The sequence below is a fragment of the Miniopterus natalensis genome, chromosome 6 (genome assembly GCF_054644295.1).
Source record: "Miniopterus natalensis isolate mMinNat1 chromosome 6, mMinNat1.hap1, whole genome shotgun sequence".
NCBI classification, from domain to species: Eukaryota; Metazoa; Chordata; class Mammalia; order Chiroptera; family Miniopteridae; genus Miniopterus; species Miniopterus natalensis.
Genome location: NC_142086.1, coordinates 3,389,463 through 3,412,054, shown reverse-complemented (window position 1 = coordinate 3,412,054; position 22,592 = coordinate 3,389,463). Strand labels below are relative to the sequence as shown.

General features: G+C 38.4%; 1 protein-coding gene across 1 annotated transcript in view; it reads right to left on the bottom strand.

Annotated features, from left to right (window-relative positions):
* Window positions 1-211: 211 nt before the first annotated feature.
* The window catches only part of PLS1 (plastin 1), a 48,775-nt gene continuing 26,394 nt past the window's right edge, over window positions 212-22,592 (bottom strand). Inside the window, exons 10-15 of the mRNA XM_016214113.2 lie at window positions 18,310-18,388; window positions 14,729-14,843; window positions 8,984-9,117; window positions 8,397-8,520; window positions 2,224-2,348; window positions 212-1,974 (exon numbers count right to left, since the gene is read on the bottom strand). Of these exons, the coding sequence (XP_016069599.1) occupies window positions 1,839-1,974; window positions 2,224-2,348; window positions 8,397-8,520; window positions 8,984-9,117; window positions 14,729-14,843; window positions 18,310-18,388 (713 nt within the window). The 3' untranslated portion in view covers window positions 212-1,838. The remainder of the gene's footprint in view (window positions 1,975-2,223; window positions 2,349-8,396; window positions 8,521-8,983; window positions 9,118-14,728; window positions 14,844-18,309; window positions 18,389-22,592) is intronic.

Sequence of the window (22,592 nt, the reverse complement as noted above, 5' to 3'; positions counted from 1 at the left end):
AAGATAACCACAGAACTACCTCACTCCCCAAAAATAATCTAATAAACTTTTTTTGTCTTAATAATTAGTTTAGCAATTAGTTTTACTAACTAGTAATTAGGAATTTTGTTTTAGTAATTTTAGTTTCTCTTTTCTGGAAAATAATCTTATGATAGATTAATTTTCAAGGTTGTATATTTTTCTTTAAATAAAATAAATACTGACACATCTGTACATACACAGAATTTTTATTAAATATACTTTGTGAGAAAAAGAACATGCTAAAGTGCTAAATTTCATGTAAATCAGATAATTTAGTAAATATAACAGTGAAAAAGATCAAAGGGGGAAACATCACTTAAATCTCACAAAAGAGTAAGAACATATCTTTGTCATATAAGAAAACAATCTTCAAAATATAAAAGGAACATAAATCTATCTTGTACAAGAATATACTTCATAGTTCCACCTGTTGATAATTTCAGTTAAAAATTATAAACACATGAGCAGTCTCACTCTTACCAACATGTAAATTTTAATCAACGGCATAAAGGAAAGTTACACTTGTCATTCACACTGACATAAAGTGACAGCATTTTTGTTGCACAGCAGTTTCACTGGCACTAACAGTGGGAGATGAAGAAAGTAGATTTCTGAATTCAGTTGTTATCAAAGAATCTCTCTACTCCTAAAAATTCAGACAAAAATAGGTCTCAAGCTTAGCTGTTCCTAAGTTACAAGCATTAGCCAAACATTGCCAACTTGTAGGAGGCTGTGGAAAACACGTGAAAATGCTCCATGTCAAATAGCAGCTTTGTGTTACTTTCTGCTAAAGAAATTCAGTGGGCATGTTCTAAATTATTTAGGGCTTCAGTATAGATCAAAATTAGCATCTGTAACATGAAGCTAACATTATAGGGTCAACATGTCCTGAAATTCTCTAGCCAATGTTTGGCTATAAGTATTTGGAAGAAGTCAATCAAAAATAACCATATGCACATCAAAAATGAATATTTCTAAAAGAACTTTTCATGTACCAAATATCTACAAACTGAAAAGTACACACAGTGGGGCACAATAAATACTTAATGGTTGGCTGACTTACCAATTGTACATACCATTTAAGAAAAACCATGTAATTCAGATGCAAAATATATATACACACAGTTCTCTAATACCATCCTACCAACATATATATGCTGCCTGTCATTACTAAACTAGCATATATAAAGTATCAATTCAGTTAAAATTAAGTTTTAAGTAAAGAGCTCTGGCTTCTTACATAAGAGAATGAACTTTGGGGGTTACTCAGGAATTAGTTCTCATATGTAAAAAAATTAATGTTACTAGAACAATACTTGTCACTTAAAAGTTTTAGACAATATAGAAATTTACAAAAAAGTTAGAGTTTAGACCACTGCACATAGAAGGGGAAAAACAAAGTGATTAAACTGGACTATGATTTTGAATGCATTTATGATCAAAATTAACACACACACAAATCAAAACACATTTCACAGTAGGACTTGCAAAAAAATTTGTATTGATCTCTTTTTGAACCATGAAAAAGAATAAATTAGTCTTGTTCCAATGAGACCTTCAGGAAATGAAAATAATCATGAAATATCAGCGTGATGATGAACACATTCTATTACCAGTATCTACTAGTAAAGTAATTGTTATTCAAAGAGGTCGACAAACTCTAACTAGTATGAACAGGATAATGAATTCATTAGTGAATTTTACAACTGTTTTGAGCATATAGATAATCTCTGGTTTTATACCCACTACATTTCAGAATTCTGTAAACTGTGAGGCAATTCCATGTGTTTAACGTGGCAGAAAATCGTATTAAATGTTTATTTTATTCTGTTCAGCCCCTTTCCCATCAAGCATGCAAACACCGTCATGACCATCTTCGGTTTCACTTCTACCAGGTCATCGGGTAAGGCGTATATCCGGGCACCGATCTTTCGAGCAACTGAAATGGCGTATCTTGAAAAGACAAGAAAAATATCTTGGTATTTGTTATCTACTGTGTTTTCACTTAATATATGTTAACAAAAGAATGAAATGTTTTTGTAAGATTTAACTTTACAAAAAGGTTAAGTTTATGAGTATTTAAATCACATTCCCTACAAGTTCTACTTAAAAATGTGAATTTTAAGGACATAGTAACCTTGCCTGTATGGATTTAAGAAATTAAAGGGCCACTATGTTCTAATATAAACAATAAAAGCTTACTTAGCGTTGTTCAGCTTGTCCTCGTCAGAGAAGTCTTCTCTCTTTACCATTTCTTGACGAACTGCATTTGGTGCAATGGCATCTATTAAATCCAGGACAGGTAAACTAGTGCTAATAGATTTGTCCTAGAAAATGAGGAACAGATGAACATTCATATCAGACCAGAAGGTCATAACCACAAAACTGAAGGCAATTTATAAATTTTCCTTACACTTAACATTCAGCTTCTCTGTAACCAGCACACATCACAAAACATTGACAATACACTTTTCCTTCCATCTTTACAGAGCTTACAGTGTAGACAGTTGTCACCATACCTGAGGTTTTGGGTGTGACAATTACTAAAGTATGCTAACCACAGTATTCATTCTGTAAAAAATAAACACGTTTTGAAAGGGAGAAGATGATTTTTAAATGAATAGTTTTGAAAATTCTAGTAATATATTTTTTAGACCATGGATTCCTAAGCCTTCACTTAGTATTTTTCAGAAAGAAAAATGATAGTGGGAAGGAACCAACATTTACAAAGGCACTTTTCTTGCTGTTTTACATGTTCAGTTTATTTAATCCTTGTAAGTCTGGTGTTAAAGAAATTATAACCTCTCTTTTCCAGAAGAAAAATATAAAGTTCTGAGAGCTCTAGTGAATTTTTCACACAACCAGTGAGTACAGTCACTGTTTGGACCCATAACTGCCCCACTCCAAGGTTCTCTCCATTTCTGAAGCCACCTCTAAGACCAACTACAAATGGGCAGCTAAATTTTAGTGGACAGAGCATTGCAGCCGAGGTTAGAAATTCTGGTCTGAGTTGATTTTACCACTTGCCAATATTTGAACAAATGATCTGTTCTGTCAGCCTGCAGAGTGGCCGCTGTTGGTTGCCTCTCCAGAACCCACTCCTTGCTACTTTCTGCGCCCTAATGGAAATCACCTTTTGCTGTATCCACACCTCCCACGCTGGACATGTACTCCAAGGAAAGCTGACCCCATCCACAGTCCCAGGGCTGTCCTGAATTAGTCTAGGCCATGCATTCTGACGTTGGGCTGATCAAGTTACTCTTTTATGTATAAAGCAGACATTCAGTAATATCTAAGTTACTAAAATTTCATGGGGAGAGGCGCTTAGGAAGAAAATGTCTAAAAAGACTCCTGGGGTGACAAATAATGAAAAAAATGTTTGAAAAACACTAGTCTAAGCCAAATAGAGTGTAAGCCACATTGATTTGATCTGATTTGGGCCTAATTCAACTTACTGTGAGGCCCTTATTGTTTAGAAAGAGATGGAAAGCCAGCAAGCCCTTCTCCTGGCTGTGAATGGGAAGTAAAACTGCAACGGGAACAATCCCATGACCAGGAGGAGAGCCAGCTTTCGGGTGAGGTTGGCACTTGATGGCAAAGCGGAGCTGGACAAAGCCTGAGTCCTGAACGACACTCTTCAGTGACTGGCTCAACCAACCCTGAATCTACCCTACACCTCTGGACTTCTGCTACTGTTCTGTGCCTTTTCTTTTCGTTTAAACCACTTTAAATTGGGTTTCTGTTACCTGAAGTCAAAAGTATTCTTTCCTAATTACTACAATGGAAATGTCACAAGATTCCGGGGAATATTAAGATTATATAAGTGAAAGCATCCAGCACAGTTCGTAGCCAAATGTCATTCTTACTAAATGATAAAACAATGTGAAGCCTGTTGAAATTAGAATAACAGACTGCTCTCTTGGCACATGACCTATGAGCCACGGCATTTATTAACTTTAGAAAAGTTAGTTTATATTCTTCATTTTCAGGAATGTTCATTATATGAAACATTCGTGGGGGTGAAGTAGAGGGTAAAAATAATTAGGGCCCTTCAGTCTATCTCATGCTGGTAATTGGGATATGGTTTTTGGCATTTTCTCTATTTCTGAAAAATTCTCATGCCTGTTTTTTCAATGGGTAGTCAGTCTGCAAACCACCTACATGAATGTCATCTGAGGTGCTTGTTAAACGCAAAAACCTATCCTTATACTCAAATTAATGAGTCTCTAGATGGGGCTAGGAACCTAAATTCCTAATAAGCTTTCTAGATGTACACCTTTATACTTGCTAAAATTAACTTAACATTTATGTAATTCTATAATACATTTATAATATCCATGTGCTTGCTTTTTATAGTATTTCTGTGGTGATTCAAAAAATAGAAAAGTGGCTTAATTGTGCTATCTGTTGATTACTTATTGACGCCTCTGTGAGGGTTTCTTAAGTTCGGGGAAACCTGCTCCGCTCACTTGCTCTGGTCTGCGTTTCAGTTCCCTGGGCGGAGCCGACGAGGGTGCGCCCGCCGCCCCGCACTGTGGGGGCCCCGGTGGCTCACACGGCCATCGCCTCGCGCACGCGAAGAAGACCGGTAAGTTCTGCGCTCAGCAAGTTTTCGGTGCACGACACAGCGTTAACTAGAGCCACCACGCCATACGTCAGGTCCTCAGATCGCCTTCATCTCATGGCTGAGCCTTTACACCCTTTGTGGTATCGTAAATATTTCCTCACTTAGATATCGGAAGCAAGGGTTTTCCCACGCATTTCCCTATGATTCACCGTAGGAAAAAGTTTTATTGAGTTGAATGAAAATTTAACTTTTGAAGATTATATCGGATTCCTTATTGCCTTATTTTCAAGAAAACAGACCGATCTTCCGACTCCTCTGATTTGTATATTATCGGTGAAAAACATTTTACTTTTGCAAAGGAAGGAGGGGTTATAGTAAAACCCTTAGTTTGGTATATAAATATAATTTCATCATTTTTCTTTCCATGTTCCTTAACTTAATCATAAATAAATTACTTAAACAAAAATAACTTGCAGAATCTTAAAGACAATTAGCCTAGAGCTCAGCTTGATTTTCAAGATAATGAATTATACCATCTTTTTTTCTTAATTTGATTCACACTCCTATTAGAACATGCTGGCCCATTCTTCTTCCCGTCATTTTTGAAAATAAAAGTGGGGGGGAAATGTTGTGGCTGCCAGGATTCCCTAAAGAGCTCAACGGGCACCTTCCCCAATGTGATCCCTTTGTATGCCGGGGGTACCGGTAGCTCAGCCAGCCCCATTTACGAAGCCCTTGATATGTGCCAGGTACCACTGAGCACTTTACATTTGTTAACTTGTTTAGTTTGATAACAAACTCAGAAGATAGATACTATTAATATCTCCATTTTAAATATGGGAAAACTAAGGCATAGAGAAATTAAAAATTTGCCCAAGGTCACACATATACTAAGTGGTAAGCAAGAAGTAAATTCAGCTTTATTCATCACGAGATGGCCATTAGCTGCTAGTATAAACCGCCAAGGCTTCCATAAGACACGTGCCCTTCTCATGGGCTCCCTGCTTTACTTAGCTGATTTCCACAGTATTAATGACACCCACAGGATTCCAGGTTCCTTATCTGCCTCCTTGCCCGAGCAGTGAGCCCTTTGAAGGCACTACGTGGCCGCAGTGACCAGCAAAGCACCTGACAGAGGGTAAGCTTTGAATACAGGGGTGGGCAAAAGTAGGTGTACAGTTGTTTGTACAGAAGAAGAGAGACGGTTATGATTATTACAAAAGCTTTATTAACTCAAAAGAGCATCACAGTGCAACAGCAAACCCACTCTGCCCGCCCCCGTGCTTGGGGAATGAACGAGCAAACACCACGCAGCTAAGAGGCTGAGCCGAAGGCAGGCCCAGGCCACAGACCCCACAGCTTGACTTTAATCCTGCATCAGACACGCCGGCTGTGACAGCAGACAAGTTAGCTAACTTCCTAACGCTCACCTTTTCGTTTATATAGAGTTGAGGGAAAAAAGAAACAGTAATGTGTAAAGTGCTCAGCATAGTGACACATAGGACTCAATAAATGGCAATTAGGAGGACGGTTATTATTATTGGCTGATATATCACCTCCTTATATTCTTGGTGAGGGGAAATTACTTGGCAACAAAAAGGGATAAATTTGTCTTTTCTGACATTTCCAGGTATAGCACTGCTTTAATTGTGGTTCTTATTAGTACCACTTATAGCTTTCAAATATAATGCCTTCTACAGCTGGAAATGCCTCCCCACCCCGACTATTTTCAGCATTCGCTGCCACATTTCTTAACCACTTCGACTCTAGAATTTTAATATCAAGCACCTGCTAAATGCCCAGCACCTCTGCAGTATGTTTCTGCCACCTCTGTTTTAAGTAAAACCATGCTCTCAAGTCTACTTTTCTCAGTGAATTCTCTTCCCATAAAGCATTTGTGCACACCCATTTTTCTTTTTTTTTCTTTTTTTTCCATTTTTCAACTCTCTCTTCTATTCAACTGATCGCCACGTCTCTATTCCCAGTTTTATTACCTCCTTTCATTCAACTCCTCACTTCCTAAAAATTACCTCAAATTAACAAGCTTAAAACAGAATTCAGCTTCTTTTCCAGAAGGCAGCTGCACCTCATGACATCCCCATTTTTGTAATCATTTGTTTTCCATTTACCCAGGCCCCCAAATCAAGAGTTTTAATTCCTCTCGCTCTTCTGTGCTTCCCTAAATCAAGAAGCCCAATTCATACCTGTTCTTTTACAACGGCAAATAACTATTCATTCTTAACATTCTCGGAGCCGACCCCTAACTCCAGAACCTTCACTTCATACTCTGAGTTCAGCTTCAGTTTCTTATGCACTGTCCTTGGATTTAAACCATCTGCTCACCACCTTCAGAACAGCATTCCTAAAACAGTCACTTTTCTTACATCACTGCCCTTACCAATATCCTTTATTAAGGCCAGACTCCTCCACAATATTAACCCAGGCTATATCTTGCACTATGTCCCTTAGGAACCATCCTCTGGAGCCAAACTATTTCTCCGGACCTTCTGGGGTTTGCCTTTATTCAAGATGGACCCCTTCTAGGTTGTTACACCCTTCTGGTTCTCCACCAATTCAAATCCCTCCTCTCCATGGTGCTCAAATAAAATCCAGCTTTCTCCATCACTTTTCACTGACCATTCAGTTGGAAACGATCAATTAGATTTATCCATAATAATAGTTGCATTAATTCTTTGGATTTTATCATTTACTCTGTAGTGTCATTACCTTTGCAGTTTTACAAATTTATCTCTCAAATAAATGGTGAACACTGAGGGCCAAATTAATATTTTAAAAAATATGTATCTTTATTCATTTCAGAGAGGAAGGGAGAGGGAGAGAGAGAAACATCAATGATGAGACTCATTGATCAGCTGCCTCCTGCACACCCCCGACTGGGGATGGAGCCCACACCCGGGCATGTGCCCTGACCGGGAATCAAACCACTCTGGGGCTCAGTTTGGGTCAAGATGAGAAGACTGAACTTATCAACTTCTAACATTTCTCCTGCTCTAAGATGTTGTTAAACATATAGAGCAGAGGCAAAGAAGAGAATCAAGATGGGCAGCTAACTCTTAGGAGAACTCAGGGAGTCATCTGTTTTTATTTCACCAAAAAAATACAAATTGCTGATTTTTCACTTATAACAACATCACAAACACAACACTCACTGAATGAATGTGCCAAGCAGACATGCTTAGATGTAGCTAACATCAGCTTGCATGCAAAAGCGAAACAATGGAAATGCAAGAAAATTAGCGGACACGTATGTGCAAATCACACCTTAAGTGCTTTATGAATCGTCCACAAATGCCTGGGAGTGAGCGGTAAGTGCCATTATGAAGCCACATGACAAGATTGTTTTTTCCTACCAGTTTTCTCACTTGCCACTTGAATCGTTTGGCTGGCTCTGTTAGGCCTTGGAAATGATGTCAGAACAGTTCTGAGACTGCTGCTAGGGAGCACAAGACATTGCAGGTCCTGTATGAACAACGGCCTTTCAGCTTCCTCTTTCACCTGACAACTGGATTCTTCCGCTCTATTCTATTTCTTTCTTAAGATTAGATGATCGGAGTCTGATAGCATTAACCTGCATTTACACTCAATAGGACAAGCAATCGAAAATATAAAAATTCAAACTGTACATTTTTGGCTTACACATGCCAAATAATTAGTACGCCTAAGCTCACAAATTGTGTTCTTGAGATATAACAATGTAATTCCGAACCTAAACCAATGTAACTCCCAATAAAAATTTCTTCCTAAACATAATTTTTCACCAAAAAAATTTTAAATAGCTTTTGATTACCTTGAAGCTGGAAATAGAAGTGTTTTTGTTTGCACTTTTAAGAGTCTGATTGACCCATTTAATTATAATGTCATCACTGACTTTTTCACCTTCTCCAAGATCTGATAACACATTCAATGTGTACCTGTAATAGAAAAGATGTATATTTGAGACTGAAAGGGGTGAAATTTACTCCCACACCATTGATATCAATATTTATATCAATATTTAGAGAAATATTTAAGAAATATTTCAGTTCTAACAAATATTTCTAATTTTAGTCTGGTATTTACACTTAGTTACAATCCAAAGTTATAAAGCTCAGGAATCAGAAACAAAAACTACTATATGGTATTTAAAAAAATTAAAACAACTGAATACAAAGTAGTTTTTAAGGGACATTAAGAACAGTGATTGTTTCTAGAGATCTATCCACTTTTTCAAAGAATTATTTACAAAGAATATATTTCAACAGTAAATCATTTAAAAATTAATATTTTTGTAGTATATTCCTCCTGTTTGTAATTCTTCAAAAGGAACTAAAATCTTAGTTCAAAGGACTTGCTGAAGGAAACTCTCAGCGTTGCTACAGACATCCCAGCCTTTACCTCCTCATGAGCTGCCACACCAGGGCCAGCGTCAGCGTGGCGTTCCCTTCGTTTAGGTCCTGCCCAGCAATGCCCACCAGGGAGAACTTGGCCTTATTCTTCCCAAGCTCCACTGCATAGTTACAGTTTTCAATCTAAAATAAGTAAAGGTTTCAGTGTAAAAGTGAATTTTAAAGAACGCATCTCTTGAATCTGCCAACCTAGTTCAGGCATCTGAAATGTAACTATGATGACAACTTAAGTTTATATTATAGAATCTCATAGTAACACAGCAAAATTAAAAAAATAATTATTCTAATTTTATAGTTGAAGATATCCAAAGCACTGAAGGGTTCACCTAGAATCACAACTGGCTAGAATTTTTTCAGATCCTTTCTTACCTTAAAAGTCTTGCCTGTCCCAGATTACACAGCTTATTTGTGGCAAATCTGTGACAAAACACCTAGGTTTCCTGCATTCCATTAATAGAAGTATAAATATAGTTTTGCCTACACTTAAAATTAAGGGAAAGAGAAGAAATGGTTTCATCAACAGTCTGGCTCCATCTGCAATATTTTTTGTCTAGATCTTACTTGTCCTCTGAAATCCCACGTTTAGCCCACTTCCTTCAGCACAGGCTAACCTTCGCTGTGCCAGCTGTTAATAAGCCATCCCTTGTTTGAGCTCCCAATAATGCTTATACACCATTATATACTTATACTTGGCATTTTATGTACTTTCTTTGCCAACCATAGCGTAAGTTCCCTTTAAAGGGCAAAAACTGTAACGTGTACAAATCTCTTCCCCAACCCGGCCCAGGACCCAGCACAGTGCCCTGCTTACAGTAAGAATCTGATGGATGAACAAGTACATTACTTACCTACACACACACACACACACACACAATTTATTTATAGATATAAATTCTTATGCATTTGAGTCCTTCGTCTCCAACCAAATTGTAAGCTCTTGTAATCTTGTAATGTATCACCAGTAATAAAAAGTACTTACTAAATACTTTTTAGAATAAAGTAAACTTGACTTAAGAAAAATAGTGTAACTGGTTTCTCCTGATTTTCCTTCCCAAGTTGGTTGAAGCCTCACTGGAAAACAATCCAACCTAAGAGATAGAGATATTTTTTCTAAGACTAAGGTGACATTTCCAGAAAAGGTGAGGAAGGGACCACATAGTAACAGAACTTGCACACGTAAGTGGGTATTGTTCTCTAAAAAAGAGAATTCAAATTCCCGAAGGTCACTGTGTTACAAACAAAAATGCAGGGAGACCTGAACCTGCTGTAATATCTCCTTGGTTCCCTTAATAAGTTAAATAAAATCTTTGATGTGTATTCATTTTCTTGAAGTATAAGGAAATAAATAATATTCCAATATTCTTTATTTTTCCTAGTGGCCATATTACATTATAAATTTGGTCTGCCTACTAGAAGTACATGCTATAGAAGCACACAGACTTGAAAACATGGAACAGGTTCGGAACTTAGGAGAATAGCATCAGAGCTCTGATTAGGAACAGCGGGAGCAGGAGAGAGAACCACCAGCATGTTTTCCGCTGACACCCATTCCATTAGGAGAATTTTCCAGCAATTGTAACACTCACTTAAATATAAAATGTGTTTCAATAAAGGCCATTTGTTTTCTAGTTTGACCAAATTCCTGAGGGAACAGGGTGAGAAAGGAGCTCGGAAGAGGCCCAAGATGCGACGTGACCGCGCGAAAGGAAAATGGGAAGGGCGGCCAGCGGCAGGGGGAGATGTGCTCTCTCTTTCGGCATCATTTGGTTCCAAATCTGGCAAAACACTTAAGATCTGAAAACACTAGAGAGAGAGTAAGACTTTAGGTTCCCAGAGGTGAGCGTGTGTGGCAGTGCTCGGCGCTCCGAAAACGACTCCGCTGCCCGCGGCTGGGCAGCCCGCCCGGGGCATCCCGGAGGCGCGGGCGGGCAGGGCGGCCGGGAGCAGGCGCCCACGGGCGCAGGGGGGGCGGGCACCAGGCGCCCACGGGCGCAGGGAGGGGCTGTTACGCGGCGGGCAGGCGCCGTGACCGCGCGTGGGCGCCGCGACCGCGCGTGGGCGCTGCGAGGTCCCGCGAACGCCTCGGCCGAGGCGCTGGCCCGGCAGCGCGGCCTGTTTCCCGAGCGCCCCAAGCGCACCCCAGGCCTTACGCGTCGCTCTGCAAACAGCGAGGACTTGTTAAACGAAGCACCCTACGCATGATTCACTTGTGACACCTTATAATTAACATTAAAAAGTCCAGGGATAATCACGGATTCCATTTTTGTTTTCCTGTTAACATTTTCCGAATTCTACTTCCATGATTAGAACTGTAGGCAAATAAAATAAAATTTTAAATGTAGGCAAGTCCAACCACTAGAGGTACTGAAAAATATGAAAACAAATCTCTTAAAATCATACTATTCATTTAACTAATTTTAATATTATGATACATTTCCTTTGTCTTATTTTTAAAAAGTTTTTTTTAAAGTATAGACTATAAATACATATTCATTCTAGAGATCAGAAGAACAGAAGTCCTTTTTGAATGCACGTCTCTGTGTGTATTTTAAACAAATTAGATTCATATATATATGCCATTTTTTATCCTGCTCATTTCCATGTCACTGATAGTAAAATACTAAAAATGCTATTTTATGGTACATTTTACTTCATCTTACGGGTATATCCTAGTTTGTTAGCCCATTATGGAGCAACTACACTGCTTTTGCTTTTTTGCTCTGTAAGTGTTGCTATGATGAGGATTCGGGCAACTCCCTGTCTTTCCGATCGTTTCATCAGAATGGATAAGTGAAATCAAATCAAAGGACTTTTTCAAGATTACTGATCTGTAACACCAAGCTACATCTAGAAAGGGCATACAGACGAACATTTCCCCGGACATCGGATGCAGTGTGATCCAGCTGTTTCCCATTTGAAGCTGCGTTTCTTTATTGTGGATGAAACGCTGCTCATGTGTCCATTTCACTTCTGGTTCTGTAAACTGCTCACCCAGGTTCTTCCGTGTCCTCTGCTGCTATAACTTCAGTAGCAGCAGTCAGTTTTAGAAATGGGTTTGTATGAACTACTTACATGTAAGGATATTAACTATTTGTCATATTTATTGCAAATGTTTCCAAGTTTATTGTTTACTTTTTAATTTTGTTTATGGTATTTATTTTTGTACACATATGTTTAAAATTTATATGTAATCTACAATATCTTCTTTTTCTTTGTAATTTCTTTATCACTCCAAGAGTAGATAATCATTCACCTTTTAAAATTTGTCTATACATGTAGACTTTAATTATAGAAAAAGCACAAAAAAATAGCACATTGCTTCATAATTTGAGTTGTAAATGCTAAACACAACCTTCACTTATATTCTTCATACTAAATTCTTTTTTTGCAGCTTTAATGACATTTACTTTTTATATTTCAATTAGTTTACATTCAGTGCCTTATATATACCTCATAAAAACATCAGTTTAACTACCACATAGCAGGTGACTTAATCCAAAAATTTGCCAACCTTGCCCAACTGTCCTAGATCAAGTCTAAGTCATTAAATTCTTAGACAATCGTACACTTTACAGAGTGTTCCCCCTGATATTTCCATACCCAGCTGGCACCATACTTAGTTATTACAATATTACTAATTATATTCTCTATGCTGTGCTTTACATTCTCATGACCATTCTGTAACTATCAATCTGTACTAATTAATCCCTTCACCTCTGTCTCCCAGGCCCCCAATCCCCTTCTCTTCTGGCAACCACCAGTCCAATCTCTGTGTCTGTGAGTCTGTTTCAACTTTTTTGTTCATTTATTTTGTTTAGATTCCATATATAAGTGAACTTATGTGGTATATGTCCTTTTCTGACTGACTTATCTCACAGAGCAAAATACCCTCTCGGTCCACCCATGATGTTCAACGGTAAGATTCCACTCTTTTCTATGGCTGAGTAGTATTCCATGGTGTGAATGTCCCACAGCTTCCTTATCACTCGTTTACTGATGGGCACTTGGGTTGCTTCCAAATCTTCGCTACTGTAAATAACACTGCAATGAACTTAGGTCTGTATATATTCTTTCAAATTAGGGTTTAGGTTTCTTTGGATAAATACCCAGAAGTGGAATCACTGGTTCAAAAGGCAGCTCCATTTTTAATTTCCTGAGGAACCTCCACACTGTTTTCCACAGTGGCTGCCCCAGTCCGCATTCCCACCAGCAGTGCACGAGGGCTCCCTTTTCTCCGCATCCTCACCAGCACTTGTTTGTCTCATTCACCTGTTTTTAAGTGTTATTTATTATATTTAACCCTCTAAGTCTTTACCTTTAATCCATTTGAAATTTACTTGGTAGATGATATATGGTGAAGATCACTTTTTTCCCTAAGGAAATAGTTAACCAGTTGTTTTGGCATCATTTTTTGGATGATCTTTCCTTCCCCTACCGACTTTAGCAGGCACCTTGTCATACATTAAGTTCCTGTAATTTAGGATAGTTTTCTAGGCTACTCTCTTCCATTCCATTCTTATATATATATTAAACTATTTTAATTACTTTAGCCTTATGGTAATTTAAAAAATATTTTCTAACAGCTCCTCCCTCTATATCCTTAAAAATATTTTTTTAATGATGTAGGCCTGTTTCTTCTAGAGGAACTTTAGAATTACTCTATAAATCCCATCCCCCAACACATACATACAGATGCACACATATATACAAAAGGAGAGTTCTTGGAATTCTAACTGGAATTATTTCCCACCTAAAAGTTAATTCGCAAAAATTTAGTATCTTTATAATATTTAGTCTTTCTGACCAGGAATATGGTTATATTTCCGTTTAGTCAACTAGAGACCGTTTTTAAATCATGAGAATGCAGGTAAATTTCACCATGGCCACACTGACAAGGACGGCACGGATCCCCACTGGAGGACGGAGAATTCTGGAGATGAGCACTTCTCTCCACTGTTCATCTGCCAGGTATTCTCCCACCAACTGTGATCACGTCACTACCCTGCTCAAAAATATTCCATGGCTTTCTTCTGCTTGTAGTTTAAAACCCAAACTCTGTAATCTGGCATTCAAGGCTCTGGCTGCAACCCCAACTTTTAGTGTTCACACCGAAATACTTTATACTCCCCATCTCTCTCCCTCTTCCTGACCCTCGGCCCCTCCTCCCGGTCTCCTGACAAAATTCTCTCCTTTTCTCAAAAGCCACCTCCTGCGTGAACCCGCTCATGACACGTGCAGCCTGCAGCCTCTTCTTCCTTAGAAAGCACCAGATCCGCTGCTGTGTGCACTGTGCCGTGCCGCAGCTGTTTGTACGTATGTCTCCCTAACTTCCTAAGGCTTCCTGAGGACCTACTCCATGCCTTGCACTATTTTATATCTTGCATTGCCCTGTACAAATAATCAATAAATATATGTGGAAAAATGTTAACAAATAAGCAGTAAAGATTTGGCAAGTTTTGGCGATTATAAAATAAAATGCATTTATGATGCATCTCAAAGAACAGTGAGTGCTGGGACTTGCTGAAGACCGGACGGTCTGTGCAGCGTCTGGCTGGGGAAGCCGCCTTCGTCCTTCTGCTCACTGAGGCACCCTGGAAAGGCCACTCCGCCTAGCACGTTTGGCTTGGATCAGAACCGTGGGAACAGGCCACACTTCACTACACTTTGAAACACTCGAGACCCTCTGTTTTATATCAGAACAGTAAAAGCATATCCAGGCTGTTATTTCATTCACCTTCTTCATGTTCCCTCCGAGGGCAGGGTAAGGAGGCTTGTTGACATGGCTCCAGTTGACGGGCACGCGGATCATTTCGTAGAGCTGAAAGATCACCAGGGCATCCGCGAGATCACTGGAACAGGAGGGGAAGACGATGAAGGAGGGGGACCGTTGGCACCGCCTCATTTTATTACACACACTGGAGACGACTTATGTCTTTAAAAATACAACAGGCTCACTTAACGCCTAAAGGCTGACTGGACACATCATCCCACCCAGAACTTCCAACCTAGAAATCGGTCCAAAATGTTTTCATCAATGTTTACAAACATATGTATGTACAAGGATATTCATCACCATAGTATTTATACATTTGGAAGCAACTTAAATATCAGGCAGTCGAGGCTGCTGAATAAACTATCCATACCATGGGCTCCTGGGCCACCACAGGACCTAATAAGGCAGATTTCTATGCACAGACACGAAAAGCTTTACAAGACGTACTACGTTAAAAATGCAAATGGCAGAACGCTGCATAGTTTATTATTTATTAAATTTCTTTTCAAAATTAAGAGTATTTAAGTACCTTTATGTCCATGGGCTGTTAATAGTGGTTATCTCTGGGCAGGGAAGGGTAAGGGGCAGATGATCACGTTTTGTTTTATTCTATATACTTATTTCTGGAAACTTGTACCATAGGAATGGAGTCTATATATTGCTTATATATTAAAATTATTAAGACTTTTTAAAACAATTACAGAAAAATCACAATAGCTATTCAGTAGGCAGTTGTTCATGTTAAATAGTAAGTGTTACAAGGAATCTGCCCTGGCCGGTGTGGATCGGTCATCCCATACAACAGAAGGTGGCGGGTTCGATTCCTGGTCAGGGCACGTGTGGGGGGCAGTCAATTGATGTCAATGCTTCTCACATCGATATTTCTCTCTCCCTCCCACTACCTCCCTCTCTCCCTCCCTCTCTCTCTCCTCAGCCCCCCTTCCTTTCTCTAAAATCAGTGAAAAAACCATGTCCTCAGGTGAGCATTTAAAAAAAAAAGAGGAAGGAACTTATGAGCAAGTAGGAGTTATTGGCGTAAGAATAGTACTACTTTGGATTCAGAAAAACATACTCTCTTTAAGTGCTCAAAATACGTCTATTGAGTCTGTTTTCAAGTCTGTATGCTAAGGACATAAACAGCCATTGATCTTAAACTTTCGAGGTCTGTGATGTATACTGTGGCTTTTCTCTCTCAACAGCTTGTTCACTGAGCTATGTTTAGCTAAGATTCGTATTAAAGTTACTTTGCATCTGTGAGCACACACCACCCTGTGCTGAGCAATTGAGGGAGAGAGTCTATTATGAATGTAATTAAGAGCTGACTAGGTTATCTATAAGCACCTGGCTTCTGGAATCTCATCTATTTCATAAATTTTTCTTTTTTACTTTAAATGAATTATTATTTCTTTGTAGTATGGTATTATTATTATTCATGTTTTGCAAGTAGAGAAACTGAAACCCAGAGAGTTAAAATGATTTCCGGAGAGTTCAAGGTGTGTTCCAGAACCACCTTGTCACAGAAAATTCTGGAACTAATAGTTCTTAAAATAGATTTAATAACTTGTTAGAGGAGAGAACTGTCAGCTAAGGTCCATCTAAATTATTCTGATGCTTTGGTTGGTTCCCATTTGATATACTGTAGGGTGGGGGAAGCTAAAGTCACTTACTGGGTTTAGGAATATGACCTGGACACAAATTCATGGGCACATGGTTGGATGGCAACTGAACCTCCAGCTGTTGCTCTTCTGTATTCCAATAGGTTATAGGACTTTTGAGAATTTTCTGAATTCTCTTTCCCAAGAAGAAGTTACATATGCCTAGAAGCTTGTGTTAGCATTTCAGGATCTATATAACTACAAACAATCTTTAATTTAAAAATCTGGTCAGTTCTCTTCGCCACTGTCAGCCGTTGAGAACTCTAGTGTTCATGACCATTATGAACACGTCACCATGAGTCTCAACAAATTTGAACCCCCTAGTTTTAAATTTACTTTTTAATTAAAATAGAAATATATGCTCATTGTAATAGCAAAACAAAATAAAATACCATACTTATGTTACTAAGATTAAAACAAGTCTCTGCAAACCCCCAACACTACTGCCAAGGCTGCACACAGTTCAGTATTCATTCCTCTAGACTTTTAAAAAATTCACACACAAATATGTACATACTCAATCTTAAAATAAAATTGGGATCATACTAGCCCTATTATTTTTTTCTCTCAATTATACATTGCAGACATTCCTACTGTCTCTAAAGATCTAGCCGCTCCTCCCCTGCAGTATCTGGGTCCTTCACTGCCCTGCTGCTATGGCAGGAGTTCTGGTCTACATGACATATATCTCTTCTCATTTAGCTGATCTTACATACCCTTAAAAGTTTATCAAATATGAGTCTATCACATCAAAGCAAGTTACCATAATAAGGCACTACTGGTTTTAGATTTTAAAGAATATTTTGAATATACACCAAGAAGCAGAAATTACTCCATCATAAGTTCTCAGCCAGTGAACTTGGTCTTTTGTGGCATTAATCTCCAGTTCAGATTGAAATAATAATTTAGTTAACGTTCATTAAGGCATTTCCCTGACTGTGCAAATTATTAATAGGCTTAATTAGGCCTTTTTTCTAAAAAATATACAATGAGCTGAAGTTTAGTTCTTTTGCATTTTTGAGTCAGGCTGGTAGATCCTATAATAAAGAAAGAAGGAAGGTTTCCTTTTCAGCCATACCTAGAAAGACTCATTTTTATTATTAGCACCAACAGAGAGCACAAGAAATTATTCAGTACAATATTTTCTTAATCCTACCAATGTTAATAACATATTGTCATTTTTAAGAAATTGTTAAATGGTTAGAGCAGTGGCCTTTGGACTGAAGAGTCCCAGGTTTGATTCTGGCCAAGGGCATGTATCTCGGTTTCAGGCTCAAACCCTGGCCCAGTGGGGGAGGGCACGTGCAGGAGGCAACCAATTGATGTGTCCCTCTTGTATCCATGTTTTTCTCTCTCTCCTTCACCCCCCCACTCTCTGAAAAGCAATGAAAAAAATATCCTCTGGTAAGGATTAAAAAAAAAAAGAATATGATACATTATAACAATTAGGGAAAACAAGTTATTTCTATGAATTAGAAAATACACACAACAAATTATGGCATGATTGATGGTTCTGGCAAAATAAACTGTGACTTATAATGAAAAATATTGATACAATGATAAGAACTATTTATAAAATATTACTATTATTCTAATCTGTTAAATGGAAATAATTTATTTTCCTTATCTATAAGAGTAAGATGGATTATCTTTACCAAATTGCTTATATCATCAAAAATTATAACTAATATATATTATCTTTTTAAAAAATGCTATACTTTTCTTTTAAAATCCATTCCATAGCCAATTCCCAGCATTCTGAAACTCTAAACACTGGCTAAAATTCTTGTGATTTTTAAAAAATGTTCTCATGTAAACATACCTATAGCTTGAAACCAGAAAAGTTGGACTGTAGCCATGAAGCTGAAACACAACAAAAGTGTTTACCTGTACAAATGATTGATGTATGGGTTGACCCCCAAGGAGTTCATCCAGTTTCGAAATGTCCTTTCTTCCTTGCTCTCTCCTAGAGTAGACACAAGTCCACACTGATGATTCAGGACAAAAGGAATCAAGAACCGCATTTCAAACCAGCCAGGCAGGTACAAACTGGCCATAAATACTTTGCCATGGTTCCTATGATACTACAAAATTTTTAGGGGAAAATATCTCTTATTGCCAAAGTCCCTTTCTCCCTTCTGTCTAGAAAGCCTCTATTTGTTATAAATTTTTCCATCTAGATTTCCTTACATGATGTCTGTGAACTACTGAGCCATGGGTTTCTCTGTCCAGAAAAGTAACTAATAAATTTATGTGGTCATATCTGGAGTTAGAATTATATGCAAAGGAAATGGTTAAAAACTAATAAAAGAAAATCTTTAAGCAGTCAGGGTAGTATTAGCACATCAAACAGAAATAGAAAAGCTGTACCGTTTCCAACTCCGCATTACTAAATCTGTATAGATAGGGCTTTACACAGAAAAGTTGCTGGGCACACAAACCTACATTTTAATTACACCAAACAGCAATGAAGGAGATGGGATTACAGGTCAGATAAAAACACGCAATTAGTCAAAAAACTTTGATGCATATATGCAGGGCCTATGGGCACAGACAAGAGTGTGGAGAAGGCCTGGGGAGGGGGAGAGGGCAGATGCCGGGTGGAGGGGATCAATGGGGGGGAAACTGAGACATCTGTAATACTTTCAACAATAAAGATAAATTAAGAAAGAAAAAAAACAAGCAATGAGGGGATGTAACTGCTTTACAGGCTTCTTGAGTTACTTTAGATTGTCACTATTGAAAATACATTAAGGGGCACAGCCCCATACAGGGAGCTAAGAGAAAGACTTTTCATCACAGTAAATCCCTAGACCAAAAGGACCAGCTCAAGGAGAAATTCCTGCAGGCACTATTCTTTAAGCTGTGATTACCTAAACTCCCTGAGCATTCCCTTCTGGTATCGTTTACAAAAACAAAGTGAGCAGAGAGGGACGTGGGCCCTCCTTGCCCCTTCTGCCTCTACTCATCCCCTGACTGCAAACAGTCCTCAGTGACTAGAAAATCGTTTGTTTTTCAGCAAAGTTAAGGGACAAGGGAATGGCCTAGCCTGCATCTCATCACCAGACTTCTGAGAGATGAAGCATTTACAGTGCACCTCTCATCACTTCTAAACTGAGGCAAGTTCAAGTCACTCTCCAGACTTTGTCTCCGGTGAGAGTCCCAGGACAATCTGGCCTATAAATCTACAGCCGCCTGGGTCCAGGGGCCGGCCCCTGTAGAGCCATCCCTGCAGTCATCTTCACGCTGCGGGCACAGACACTGTAAACCGCAGGTCCAGAGGAGAAGCCCAAGCCTTGTAAACTCTAAAGCGTCTGTTCTTTGTTCCGCGTGTTCAGGAAGTAATCTGCCCACTGTACTTTCATGTGGTTCTCAATGCCATTACCTAATGGCTTTCCCCGAATCTGTCTAAATTCTTGCTCTATTAAATTATATAACCATATAATTTTTTTGCCTAAATGTTGTCCCCTCTTGTCTGCATAAAAGGCAACTGATTATTCTGTTGTATCTGCCACCACCACTCTTCATAACAAACGGCCTACATGAGAACCTTTTTAAAAAGAACCAATTGAAACTAAGTAAGTCTAGAAACCATGCTTGCCTTGTTTTATAGGAGTTATTAAACAGGTACGAATTAAAAATCTGAACTTTCCCCCAAGTAACTAAATACAAACATACTATAATCAACAGCTTGATGCATGTGACTTGGATTTACCTTTTAGTTGTTTCTCTACAATCTGTTATTTTGCTGTATATACATTTTTTCTAGTAATTAGAGTATTTTTGCATTATTTCCATCTCTGAAAATCCAAATTATGTTTTAAAATGACAAACATTGGTAGTGTAACAATTAATTTTTAATTAAAATAATATCTAAATTCTCCTGAACCTGATAATTTAGTGTATAATATTTAAAAAGACAATGAACTTGAACCTTGACTGAGTTCTTAAAGTATAAGTTTCAGAGGTTCACATTTGTTCTCAGCTAATTGTATCATTCTTATTTTAATTTTTGATACCTGGAAAGTAAAGCAGATTTTTAAGTGAGCAGTTATTTATCTAATACCAGTTCAAGTTGCCTTGGTAAGTACATGCTCAGAGCCAGCAGAACTCTGCATTTGTGCAAGGGTTTGGTAAAGCGCAACAAAAACATATGTACTCCAGACGCAGACGACCAAAGCAGCTCAGAAGTAAAATCTTAATTGCTGATATAAAAGAAAAAAACCTATAAAACATTCTTTTCATTTTCAAGGTCAAACTGACATCTGCAATTGATGAAAGTTTCATGAAAAATAACAAATATATTAAAAATAGGCTACTAAGATGAAAGAAAAGGAACTAACATGTTTAACACTCACTAAATGTGGTAAGTGCTGCATTAAGTGTCTTCTTCCCTACCTGACCATCACTGAGCACATACTGGCAGCTAAACTCTCTCATTCAGGGAAGGTCAATTTCAACTTGCTCTGTAATTCTTCAAAGTAAGTCTACTGGTCTTGTTTTATATATGAGAAAACCAAGGCTCGCAGAGGTCACTCAGATGTCTAATGGTGGAACCATGATTGAACAAAGTATAATTCCGTGGCCTATGTATTTTCTATCACCACAAATGAATTCTGAACTTCTATACATAGCCTACGTATTTGGCTCATTTTAACATGAAGGTTTAATATTTGGTTGGCCTTTTAATTTTCTTTAATTCCATATAGATAAAATTCTTTGCCAAATGAGGAGATACTAATATATGAATATGGGATGTGATAAGGTCAAGCTTCAAACTTCATATGGATCTACAAACACAAATTCACAGAGGAAAAAATTCCAATGACAGTTCAAGTCAAATACATTTTGGCAGATGTATCAGGACATACATATGTTCTAAATAAAGATGATTGATAAATATTTCCCATGGTATCTTCTTATATAGCAAATACTAATGGAAATATTTAGCAATCTGATTCACACTGAAAAATTCCAAAAGCATGCTGAACACGAGAGAGAATTCAAACGCTACGAGAGAACAAGCAGGTTGGGAAAGGACCCAGCAGGAGCGTGGTGACCGTGAAAAGCAGGTCGTTTTTAATATGCCACTCTAAACAACACCTTCCACGGAAGACACGAAGGGGTTTGGAAATCTTCCAGGCTAATAAAAACTTAGCAGTCTTCCTTTTTATTTAATTTTTTTCAAGCTCCAATTTCTCATTCTAGATTTCTCTGCTGCACCTTCTGCGTGTTAATCTAGCTGCCCCCCTGGTTATGTGAGTAGAGGAGACAGGCCTTATTTTATTGTACTGGACCCCAGGAAGAATTAATGGAATTAATCACATTCTTCAAAGAATGTATTTGTTAACTCTGAAACTTCTTAATTAATAAAAAAACAGCTGTAATTATAAAGTGACAAAGACACTGGAATGAACTCTGGCTGTGGCAGTCAAAGGGAAGACGATGGTGAGAGTGATTTCTCACCCCCCTCGCAGGGAGAAGGGAGACGTGGGTGGTGACCGCCGATCCTCAGATTCGCCCCACCAGCCACCCCTGCCTGAGGGCCACCTTCTCCAAACAGGGCAACCAGTGGGAATATTTTAGGGCTGGCCCTACCTCTGACAACTGCCACCACTGCCGCCACTGTTCTCACCTTCAGCTGACACTAATGTGGTTCTGGTACATGTGAGCGGGAGGGTGAGAGCCCGAGAAGGAAAGAACAGAGGCTGGGAAGCAGATAATGAGAACTAGGCCCTGAGAATGTCTGTCACTGTGACGATGCACATATTATAAGCTCACTGACATCCGGTGAGTGAAACAGAGGTAAGTAATACAAAATAATCTATGTTACAAAACCTAAATAGATCCTTTCAAAATTTACTTGTGATAAAAGATAAATTTATTTATAGGAGAGGCATAAAGGCCTTACATCAAACCATGAAGTCCAATTGTGAATGCTGATCTCTGGTGTCTACGACTACACTAGAAAGTGCCCGTCATTACAGAGGGCACTTCGGGGGGAGAATCTGCACAACCGAGCCCTGCCCTGCCAGTCTAGTTAAGTGTCACTCGTGTTTCTCGCCTGTCATCGTGCATTCTTTAGGCATATTAAGACTGAAAAACACAGCATGAACAATGCAAAAAATAAATATCAACCGAGACAGAAAGAATAAATGGTACTAATAAAA